The 12110-nt window shown below is 38.3% G+C and overlaps 1 protein-coding gene across 1 annotated transcript in view; it reads left to right on the top strand.

The window, feature by feature from the left end:
- Positions 1–12110, top strand: part of LOC309799142 (uncharacterized protein C1orf141 homolog) — a gene marked incomplete at its 3' end in the record, with an annotated part of 54322 nt that overhangs the window by 20272 nt on the left and 21940 nt on the right. Inside the window, 1 exon segment of the mRNA XM_082612142.1 lies at positions 3893–4005. Within this exon segment, the coding sequence (XP_082468268.1) occupies positions 3893–4005 (113 nt within the window).

Genomic DNA, 12110 nt, shown 5'->3' with positions numbered 1-12110 from the left:
GGAATCTTCCCGGACTAGGGTACGAACCCGCGTCCCCTGCATCGGCAGGCGGACTCCCAACCACTGCGCTACCAGGGAAGCCCTAACTGAGCTGCTTTGAAACATGAGTCTGTTAGTGGATAATCTGGGAAAATATGAATGGTGAAAATAGAATCAATAAGAAAAAGAAAATGTAACTAAATCAATAACTAGAAATTTTTGAGAAATTGTCAAAGAACTGTCTTTTACAAAAGCAGCATCTTGGACTTCCCTGGTGGCGCAGTGGTTAAGAATATGCCTGCTAATGCAGGGGACATGGGTTCCAGCCCTGGTCCGGGAAGATCCCACATGACGCGGAGCAACTAAGCCCGTGTGCCACAACTACTGAGCCTGCACTCTAGAGCCCGCGAACCACAACTACTGAGCCCACGTTTCACAACTACTGAAGCCCACGCGCCTAGAGCCCGTGCTCCACAACAAGAGAAGCCACTGCAATGAGAAGCCTGTGCACCGCAACAAAGAGTAGCCCCCGCTCGCCACAACTAGAGAAAGCCCGCGCGCAGCAATGAAGACCCAACGCAGCCAAAAATAAATGAAATAAAATAATTTAGTAAAAAAAAAAAACAAACAGCGTCTTGAAGCTGTGTCAGGGTGACTCCAACATTTCAAAGAAGTGTTTAAATGGTTTCTGAGCATAGAGATGGAATAGTTCCAATTCTTTTTATAAAGATAGTTTTGAACCTCAAGTCTGACCACAAGAATATAAAACCATTGCAGTATCTCGCTTATAAATATAGATTTTAAAAAAATCTAAAATAAAAATATTAGCTTAACTGTTTTACTGCCTTTCTCAACTTGGGAACATAAAACATAAAGCAGTTTTATATTTATTTCTCCAATTTCACTCTGATCATTTTTGGTTATTAAAAGTCTGACCAGTTTAGTATTTTGATCCCACGTATTAGTTGAGGTTTCCCCTTCCCCCATATAAGCCAGTTTAGTGACCTGAAATGAAAAGGGGTATGGCCAGCAATTTGATTCTTCCTGTCCTGACGTGTAAGTGGGAGATGGGTGTGGTCTTCCTCTAGCGCGCCTCCTCTTCTTCCCTCTTTTAATCTTTTTTTTCCTTCTGGTATGGGATCACTGGTGTGCTAGAGTCAGTTCCCAACAATTTGTTAGAGCTGATTGTTGAATCTTCAGGGATTTTGTTAGATGGTTATTAAACACAGTCATTATTTAAATTAAATATGTAAGCTAAAAATTCAGTGACATACTAAAAAAGATAAAACTCATCACCTCCTAATTATTTTATTACATTTCACTATTATCTAATGTTTTTTGTTTGTTTGTTTGTTATTTGAAGGCCCAGTGTTTGATTTTATTTCATCCAACAGAAGGTTCTATTTGTGTTAGCAAACAGACGCTGGGGATTAGGGCTGAGAGGGGGCAGGAAAAGGAAAAAAAAAAGCCACATCCACTACCACGCATAGGTTTTCCCCGCAATTGCCGCGTGGGGATGAATGAGTGATTCTGGAATTTATCACCTTCTCTCTCCTCCCTTCCTCTGGCTTCCGCTGGGTCTCGATAACGCCCATGTCTTCAACAGGAGGTCCCAAGGCGCGGGGCAGTGAGGAGATCCCTGGAGCAAAAGGCGTCACCCCGCGGCTGCAGTGAGTGGCGGGTGCCTATCTAACGTAAATAATTCTTATAACAACCCCAAGAGGTAAATATTACCCTCAGTTGGCATATGAGGGACTGCGATTTAGAGAAACTCAATATTCTGCAGAAGTTTACATAGAGTCTAGATGCAAAGCATGGGTCTCAAAGCCCATGCTCTTTGGTTCACTGTAAGGAAATCCATATCTGAACATCTCTATATATTCTGCAAATGTATTTGAAAAAATACCTTAGTAAGATAAGGATAAAAAAATCATCTCCTTAGCAAGACTATATAGCCAACAACATTAGGGTGGAATCTTTGACACATTCCCATTTAAATTAGAAACAGAGGGATGCCCATTCTCACTAGTATACCAAACTATTCTGGAAGTACTTGCCAATGATATTAAATAACAACATAAGATACAAATTTAAATGTTTTGAAAGGAACAGATAAATTATGTTATGAAGATTAAATGATTGTTTATTGAAAAACCTGAAGAGAATAAACTGAAAACTCATGGGAAATTATAAGATTATAAGAGAGTTCAATCAAAATTTACCAAAACAATTCATACATTCAACAAATATTTATTATACGTGTACTATGTGCCAGTCACTGTTCTAGGTGCTAGGAATACAACAGTGACTTAAACAAAGACCCTGACCTCAATTTGCATTCTAGGATAAGGTGGAGAGACAGATAACAAATAAACAAGCAAATGAATGTATAATATAAATTCACTAGTGATAAATGCTATTAAGAAAAATATAGTAAATTAACGGAATTAGGATTGATTCCCTTAATTTCCTATATTAGATGAGAGGGGGCACAAAAAGACCTTTCTGGAGAGATGGAAATTTGTGTAAAGACTTATGAAATACATCTCTTATGATTTAAGTGAGTAAACCTTGCAATACCTAGGGGAAGACTATTACAGGCAGAGGGAAGAGCAAGGGTCAAGGTACTTACGTGGGAGCATAAGTTCCTTTCCTTAAACCAAACATCCAAAAAACTCACTCTGCTTCCATGTGGAGGAGAGGGGTAAAGGGATGCACAGAGAGAGGCCTGGAGGAGCGTTCAATGGAAGCTCCTCTGCGTGGAAATACAAGAATTGGGAGGAAAGTTTCTGTCTTGCAATGAGAATTGTGAATTTCATTTCAGTGTGACAGGAAACAGTTGGAGGGAAATGACAGTCTCATTTATATTTTACAGGTGCCACCATGGTTGCATTGGGAAAATACTGCTGGGCACAAGAGTGATAGCAGAGACAGCAGATAGAAGGAGACGAGGGATGTAGAGAAGTAGTTCAGATGAGAGATGAAGGGGCCTTGGACTAGGGTAGATGTGATGAGGAAGGAAGTGGTTGGATTTGGAATGTATTTCAAAGAAAGATCCAATGAGATGTGCTGAGATATCGGGAATGGGGAATGAGAGAAAGAAAAGTCAAAGATGATTGCAGAGTTTTTGGCCTAAGCCTCTGGCTGAATGGAAATGAGAAAACCTAGGGAAGGAACAGATTGGAAAGGAAGTGGAAGCAAACATTTGGTTTTGAATATGTTTGAAATTCCCATGATATATCTAACTGCAGAAATCATGTAGCAGTTGCATATATAAATCTGGAGCTCAGGGAAGAGTTTGGGGTCTGTACTATAAATCTGGAGGACATCAACCTATAGATAATAAAAGGTGGGAGACTGGATGATATAAACTAAAGGTGAGTGTCTGAGATCTGAGTCATAGCATTTAGAGGTCAGAAATATCATAAATTATATAATTATTATAATTACATACCATCAATAGTCAGTTAAAGAATCTAGTGGAGAATAATTTCTGTTTACAGTAAATAGATTCTGTGATCCTATCTGGTATACTATTCTGGAATCTGAGCTGACCCCAACTGCATATGCCACCACTATGGCTAGGCTTGGCAATGTCCACAGTATCTCATTTAACAAATTTCCAATGTATTTTTCTAAAAGGGTTAATTAGCTTGTGAACAATAGTTTCCTGAGTGCCCTCAATTCTATGACAAGAGCAGTTTTCTCTCTCTGTTTCCAGTGATTACCACTAATATTTTCAGCTCCTGTGTAATCAATCCCAATCTTTTACACTTTGTACTATAATATATTAAAACAATAACATTCAAATCTATATAACTGGGACTTGACCACATTTCTCCAAATTTATTTTTTAGATTAGTTTTGTAAATTTTCTGATTATTTTAATTTAGATTAATTTTATTTCTTTCAGATATGTCTCCTTCAAAAGTATGCCTGAACCTAAAAAGAGTGATTTTGAAAAGTCAAATTTAAGACCACACTTTGTACCAACAAAAATAAAAATTCAAGAAATCAAGTCAATAGGTAATGCTTTGTATATTTACCTCTGTTTTGATGTATTAATGAAGTTCTTTAATTAAATACTTTATTATTTATTAATGTTTGTCTTATAAGTTCTTATAATTTGATGTTTCTGTTGAAAGCATTTGCTTGAAAGCCTATGGGTTATAACTGCAGTGTGAAAGATGTCAGTGAGCTATAAAGAAGAATTTCCTAAGAGAAAGAGATGATAACTGTCAGAATAGACATTTGTACAATTCACAAATTAAGAATATATTTTTATGTTTATTTTTCTGGAAAGAAAATCTCTGGATTTCCTTTCAGCTCAATCCTGAGTTTTCTTGTAATTGTTTTTAAAAAATCACTCAAGCTTGTACACCTTACTTAGTAGAAACTTACCTTACAGGGACTGTAAAGGAACTCACTTTCCTAGAAACTTCAGGAATCTGTGAGCTAGGAAACAGCATTATAGATCCCCAGAAAATTTGAGTGTTTTATGTTGTCTTTGTTTTTCTTTCCCTGGCATTATCAAAAAATCCATCTAATTGTGTCATGCTCATCAACAACCCTGACTGAGGCTCCTTGAATCCACATTGCCCCATATTGCCTCATTTCCGTGACTCTTTGTAGTCTAATTCCTCAAAAGATTTGTTTACATATACTGTCTTACTCCCTCAACTTTTTTTTTTTTTTGGTTTTTTTTCCTTCCAGTTTTATTGAGATATAATTGACATACAGCACTGTGTAAGTTTAAGGTATAATTACGTGACTTACGTCATGAAATGTTTATCACAATAAGTTTAGTGAACATTCATCATCTCATATAGATATAAAATTAAAGAAACAGAAAAAATTATTGTGATGAGAACTCAGGATTTATTCTCAACAACTTTCATATACAACATACAGCAGCGTTCATTATATTCATCATGTTACTAAATGTGCTTTTGATTAAAAAAAAAAAGATTCAGCTATACCCTAGAAATACCAGGGGTTTGTCTGATTTGAGAGGGAATGGCAAATAAAACAAGCCATCACTGTACTATATGTCGCTTTTACTATAGCCAGCTCCATAGATCTTTTCCAATCCCTTTGATTATATTATATATTTTCAAGAGGACTGGGACATGAAGGTGACCATTGATGCTTCTATATCTGTTTGTAGTTTATTGTTCTGGAGTAGGGCTGGTAGTGAAAGGAATGGAGAACACATGAACAGGGAAAAATCTGATATTTCTCAAAACAAATGTAAATCATTGAAATAGCATATATATGACTTAACAGAACTAGAATTCTAAAATAAATGTCTTTTGAATTTCATTATGATACTAACCTCAAAATTTCTGCAAAGATGAACACGCTATAGCCTTGCCAATGACATACCCCTTTGAACAGTTCAAATAGAGCAGCATTATATTGAATTCCATGCTGAAGCAGATGATACTGTAGCAAGGCCCTGGTGTTATTTCTGAAATTATAACTTACATTTATATATCACTTTACAATTTATAAAGTCTTTTTACCAACATTATTTTATTTTGCTTTTCCCTACAGCCTTACAAAGTAAATACGATGTTTACTTTTCTTTCTTTCTTTTTTTTTTTTTTAGTTTCTGCTTTATAACAAAGTGAATCAGTCATACATATACACCTGTTCCCACATCCCTTCCCTCATGCATCTCCCTCCCTCCCACCCTCCCCATCCCACCCCTCCAGGCGGTCACAAAGCACCGAGTTGATCTCCCTGTGTTCTGCAGCTGCTTCCCACTATCTATCTACCTTACGTTTGGTAGTGTATATATGTCCATGCCTCTCTTTCGCTTTGTCACAGCTTACCCTTCCCCCTCCCCATATCCTCAAGTCCATTCTCAAGTAGGTCTGTGTCTTTATTCTCATTTTACCCCTAGGTTCTTCATGACATTTTTTTAAAATTCCGTATATATGTGTTAGCATACAGTATTTGTCTTTCTCTTTCTGACTTACTTCACTATGTATGACAGACTCTAGGTCTATCCACCTCATTACAAATAGCTCAGTTTCGTTTCTTTTTATGGCTGAGTAATATTCCATTGTATATATGTGCCACATCTTCTTTATCCATTCATCCGATGATGGACACTTAGGTTGTTTCCAGCTCCGGGCTATTGTGAATAGAGCTGCAATGAACATTTTGGTACATGTCTCTTTTTGAATTATGGTTTTCTCAGGGTATATGCCTAGTGGTGGGATTGCTGGGTCATATGGTGGTTCTATTTTTAGTTTTTTAAGGAACCTCCATACTGTTCTCCATAGTGGCTGTACCAATTCACATTCCCACCAGCAGTGCAAGAGTGTTCCCTTTTCTCCACACCCTCTCCAGCATTTATTGTTTCTAGATTTCTTGATGATGGCCATTCTGACTGGTGTGAGATGATATCTCATTGTAGTTTTGATTTGCATTTCTCTAATGATTAATGATGTTGAGCATTCTTTCATGTGTTTGTTGGCAGTCTGTATATCTTCTTTGGAGAAATGCCTATTTAAGTCTTCTGCCCATTTTTGGATTGGGTTGTTTGTTTTCTTGCTACTGAGCTGCATGAGCTGTTTATAAATTTTGGAGATTAATCCTTTGTCAGTTGCTTCATTTGCAAATATTTTCTCCCATTCTGAGGGTTGTCTTTTGGTCTTCTTTATGGTTTCCTTTGCTGTGCAAAAGCTTTTAAGTTTCATTAGGTCCCATTTGTTTATCTTTGTTTTTATTTCCATTTCTCTAGGAGGTGGGTCCAAAAGGATCTTGCTGTGATTTATGTCATAGAGTGTTCTGCCTATGTTTTCCTCTAAGAGTTTGATAGTTTCTGGCCTTACATTTAGGTCTTTAATACATTTTGAGCTTATTTTTGTGTATGGTGTTAGGGAATGATCTAATCTCATACTTTTACATGTCCCTGTCCAGTTTTCCCAGCACCACTTATTGAAGAGGCTGTCCTTTCTCCACTGTACATTCCTGCCTCCTTTATCAAAGATAAGTTGGCCATATGTGCGTGGGTTTATCTCTGGGCTTTCTATCCTGATCCACTGATCTATCTTTCTGTTTTTATGCCAGTACCACACTGTCTTGATTACTAGAGCTTTGTAGTATAGTCTGAAGTCAGGGAGCCTGATTCCTCCAGCTCCGTTTTTCATTCTCAAGATTGCTTTGGCTATTCGGGGTCTTTTGTTTCTCCAAACAAATTTTGAAATTTTTTGTTCTAGTTCTGTGAAAAATGCCAGTGGTAGTTTGATAGGGATTGCATTGAATCTGTAGACTGCTTTGGGTAGTACAGTCATTTTCACAATATTGATTCTTCCAACCCAGGAGCATGGTATATCTCTCCATCTATTTGTATCATCTTTAATTTCTTTCATCAGTGTCTTATAATTTTCTGCATACAGGTCTTTTGTCTCCTTAGGTAGGTTTATTCCTAGATATTTTATTCTTTTTGTTGCAATGGTAAATGGGAGTGTTTTCTTGATTTCATTTTCAGATTTTCATCATTAGTGTACAGGAATGCCAGAGATTTCTGTGCATTAATTTTGTATCCTGCTACTTTACCAAATTCATTGATTAGCTCTAGTAGTTTTTCGGTAGCATCTTTAGGATTCTCTATGTATAGTATCATGCCATCTGCAAACAGTGACAGCTTTACTTCTTCTTTTCCAATTTGGATTCCTTTTATTTCCTTTTCTTCTCTGATTGCTGTGGCTAAAACTTCCAAAACTAGGTTGAATAAGAGTGGTGAGAGTGGGCAGCCTTGTCTTGTTCCTGATCTTAGTGGAAATGGTTTCAGTTTTTCACCATTGAGGACAATGTTGGCTGTGGGTTTGTCATATATGGCCTTTATTATGTTGAGGAAAGTTCCCTCTATGCCTACTTTCTGCAGGGTTTTTATCATAAATGGGTGTTGAATTTTGTCGAAAGCTTTCTCTGCATCTATTGAGATGATCACATGGTTTTTCTCCTTCAACTTGTTAATATGGTGTATCACATTGATTGATTTGCGTATATTGAAGAATCCTTGCATTCCTGGAATAAACCCCACTTGATCATGGTGTATGATCCTTTTGATGTGCTGTTGGATTCTGTTTGCTAGTATTTTGTTGAGGATTTTTGCATCTATGTTCATCAGTGATATTGGCCTGTAGTTTTCTTTCTTTGTGACATCCTTGCCTGGTTTTGGTATCAAGGTGATGGTGGCCTCATAGAATGAGTTTGGGAGTGTTCCTTCTTCTGATATTGTTTGGAAGAGTTTGAGAAGGATGGGTGTTAGCTCTTCTCTAAATGTTTGATAGAATTCGCCTGTGAAGCCATCTGGTCCTGGGCTTTTGTTTGATGGAAGATTTTTAATCACAGTTTCAATTTCAGTGCTTGTGATTGGTCTGTTCATATTTTCTATTTCTTCCTGATTCAGTCTTGGCAGCCTGTGCATTTCTAAGAATTTGTCCATTTCTTCCAGGTTGTCCATTTTATTGGCATAGAGTTGCTTAATCTCTCATGATCTTTTGTATTTCTGCAGTGTCAGTTGTTACTTCTCCTTTTTCATTTCTAATTCTATTGATTTGTGTCTTCTCTCTTTTTTTCTTGATGAGTCTGGCTAATGGTTTGTCAATTTTGTTTATCTTCTCAAAGAACCAGGTTTTAGTTTGGTTGATCTTTGCTATCGTTTCCTTCATTTCTTTTTCATTTATTTCTGATCTGATCTTTATGATTTCTTTCCTTCTGCTAACTTTGGGATGTTTTTGTTCTTCTTTCTCTAATTGCTTTAGGTGCAGGGTCAGGTTGTTTACTCGAAATGTTTCCTGTTTCTTAAGGTGGGATTGTATTGCTATAAACTTCCCCCTTAGAACTGCTTTTGCTGCGTCCCATAGGTTTTGGGTCGTCGTGTCTCCATTGTCATTTGTTTCTAGGTATTTTTTAATTTCCTCTTTGATTTCTTCAGTGATCACTTCGTTATTGAGTAGTGTATTGTTTAGCCTCCATGTGTTTGTATTTTTTACAGATCTTTTCCTGTAATTGATGTCTAGTCTCATAGCATTGTGGTCGGAAAAGATACTTGATACAATTTCAATTTTCTTAAATTTACCAAGGCTTGATTTGTGACCCAAGATATGATCTATCCTGGAGAATGTTCCATGAGCACTTGAGAAAAATGTGTATTCTGTTGTTTTTGGATGGAATGTCCTATAAATATCAATTAAGTCCATCTTGTTTAATGTATCATTTAAAGCTTGTGTTTCCTTATTTATTTTCATTTTGGATGATCTGTCCATTGGTGAAAGTGGGGTGTTAAAGTCCCCTACTGTGATTGTGTTACTGTCGATTTCTCCTTTTATGGCTGTTAGTATTTGCCTTATGTATTGAGGTGCTCCTATGTTGGGTGCATAAATATTTACAATTGTTATATCTTCTTCTTGGATCGATCCCTTGATCATTATGTAGTGTCCTTCTTTGTCTCTTCTAATAGTCTTTATTTTAAAGTCTATTTTGTCTGATATAAGAATTGCTATGCCAGCTTTCTTTTGATTTCCATTTGCATGGAATATCTTTTTCCATCCCCTTACTTTCAATCTGTATGTGTCTCTAGGTCTGAAGTGGGTCTCTTGTAGACAGCATATATATGGGTCTTGTTTTTGTATCCATTCAGCCAATCTGTGTCTTTTGGTGGGAGCATTTAGTCCATTTACATTTAAGGTAATTATTGATATGTATGTTCCTATTCCCATTTCCTTAATTGCTTTGGGGTCGTTATTGTAGGTCTATTCCTTCTGTTGTGTTTCTTGCCTAGAGAAGTTCCTTTAGCATTTGTTGTAAAGCTGGTTTGGTGGTGCTGAACTCTCTCAGCTTTTGCTTGTCTGTAAAGGTTTTAATTTCTCCATCAAATCTGAATGAGATCCTTGCTGGGTAGAGTAATCTTGGTTGCAGGTTTCTCTCCTTCATCACTTTAATTATGTCCTGCCACTCCCTTCTGGCTTGTAGAGTTTCTGCTGAGAGATCAGCTGTTAACCTGATGGGGATTCCCTTGTGTGTTATTTGTTGTTTTTCCCTTGCTGCTTTTAATATGATTTCTTTGTGTTTAATTTTTGACAGTTTGATTGATATGTGTCTTGGTGTATTTCTCCTTGGATTTATTCTGTATGGGACTCTCTGTGCCTCCTGGACTTGATTAACTATTTCCTTTCCCATATTAGGGAAGTTTTCAACTATAATCTCTTCAAATATTTTCTCAGTCCCTTTCTTTTTCTCTTCTTCTTCTGGAACCCCTATAATTCGAATGTTGGTGCATTTAATGTTGTCCCAGAGGTCTCTGAGACTGTCCTCTGTTCTTTTCATTCTTTTTTCTTTATTTTGCTCTGCAGCAGTTATTTCCACTATTTTATCTTCCACCTCACTTATCCGTTCTTCTGCCTCAGTTATTCTGCTATTGATCCCATCTAGAGTATTTTTCATTTCATTTATTGTATTTTTAATCGATGCTTGATTCATCTTTAGTTCTTCTAGGTCCTTGTTAACTGTTTCTTGCATTTTGTCTATTCTATTTCCAAGATTATGGATCTTGGAAATAGAATCTTGGATCAGCTTTACTATCATTATTCTGAATTCTTTTTCAGGTAGACTGCCTATTACCTCTTCATTTGTTAGGTCTGGTAGGTTTTTATCTTGCTCCTTCACCTGCTGTGTGTTTTTCTGTCTTCTCATTTTGCTTATGTTACTGTGTTTGGGGTCTCCTTTTTGCAGGCTGCAGATTCGTAGTTCCCGTTGTTTTTGGTGTCTGTCCCCAGTGGCCAAGGTTGTTTCATTAGGTTGTGTAGGCTTCCTGGTCGGGGGGACTAATGCCTGTGTTCTGGTGGTTGAGGCTCGATCTTGTCTTTCTGGTGGACAGGTCCACGTCTGGTGGTGTGTTTTGGGGTGCCTATGGCCTTATTATGTTTTTAGGCAGCCTCTCTGCTAATGGGTGGGGTTGTGTTCCTGCCTTGCTAGTTGCTTGGCATAGGGTGACCAGCACTGTAGCTTGCTGGTCGTTGACTGAAGCTGGGTGCTGGTGTTGAGATGGAGATCTCTGGGAGATTTTCGCTGCTTGATATTATGTGGAGCTGGGAGGTCTCTTGTGGACCCGTGTCCTGATGTTGGCTCTCCCACTTCAGAGGCACAGCACTGACTCCTGGCTGCAGCACCAAAAGCCTTTCATCCACCCGGCTCAGAATAACAGGGAGAAAAAGTAGAAAGAAAGAATTAGTAGAAGAAAGAAAGAGAGAGGGAAAGAAAGGAAGAAGGGAAGAAAGGAAGGAAGGAAGAAAGAAAGGAGGGAGGGAGGGAGGAAAGATAAAGAAAGAAGGAAAGGAGGAGCGGAGGGAGGGAGGGAGGAAGGGAAGGTAGGAAAAAAAGAAAGAGCAGGTAAAGTAAAATAGAATAAAGTATGAAATATAGTAGCGTTATTAAAATTTAAAAGTAATTATTGAAAAAAAAAAAACGGACCGATAGAACCCTGGGACATATGGTGGAAGCAAAGCTATACAGAGAGAATCTTACATAGAAGATTACACATACACATTCACAAAAAGAGAGCAGGGGGAAAAATCAAAAATCTTGCTCTCCAAGTCCACCTCCTCAATTTGGGATAATTCGTCGTAAAAAGAGGAAAAGGGCGAGAAGTCTGAAATCTTGCTCTCTAAGTCCACCTCCTTAATTTGGGATACTTCGTTGTAAAAAGAGGAAAAGGGGGTAAAGTCTTAAATCTTGTCCTCAAAGTCCACTTCCTCAATTTGGGATGATTCGCTGTCTATTCATGCACTCCACAGACGCAGGGCACATCAAATGGACCGTGGAGCTTTAATCCGCTGCCTCCGAGGCTGCACAGAGAGATTTCCCTGTCTCTGCTCTCACAGCTCCCGGGTCTCAGCCTTGGACCTGGCCCCGCCTCTGCGCGTAGGTCGCCGGAGGGCGTCCGTTCTTCGCTCAGACAGGACGGGTTTAAAGGAGCCGCTGATTCGGGGGCTCTGGCTCACTCAGGCAGAGGGGAGGGAGGGGTGCGCAGTGTGGGGCGGGCCTGCGGCAGCAGAGGCCAGCGTGACGTTGCAGCAGCCCGTGGCGCTCCGTGCGCTTTCCCGGGAAAGCCG

This window comes from Mesoplodon mirus (assembly GCF_964341445.2).
Source record: "Mesoplodon mirus genome assembly, chromosome: 3".
Classification (NCBI taxonomy): domain Eukaryota; kingdom Metazoa; phylum Chordata; class Mammalia; order Artiodactyla; family Ziphiidae; genus Mesoplodon; species Mesoplodon mirus.
This window is presented reverse-complemented; position numbering and strand designations above follow the sequence as displayed.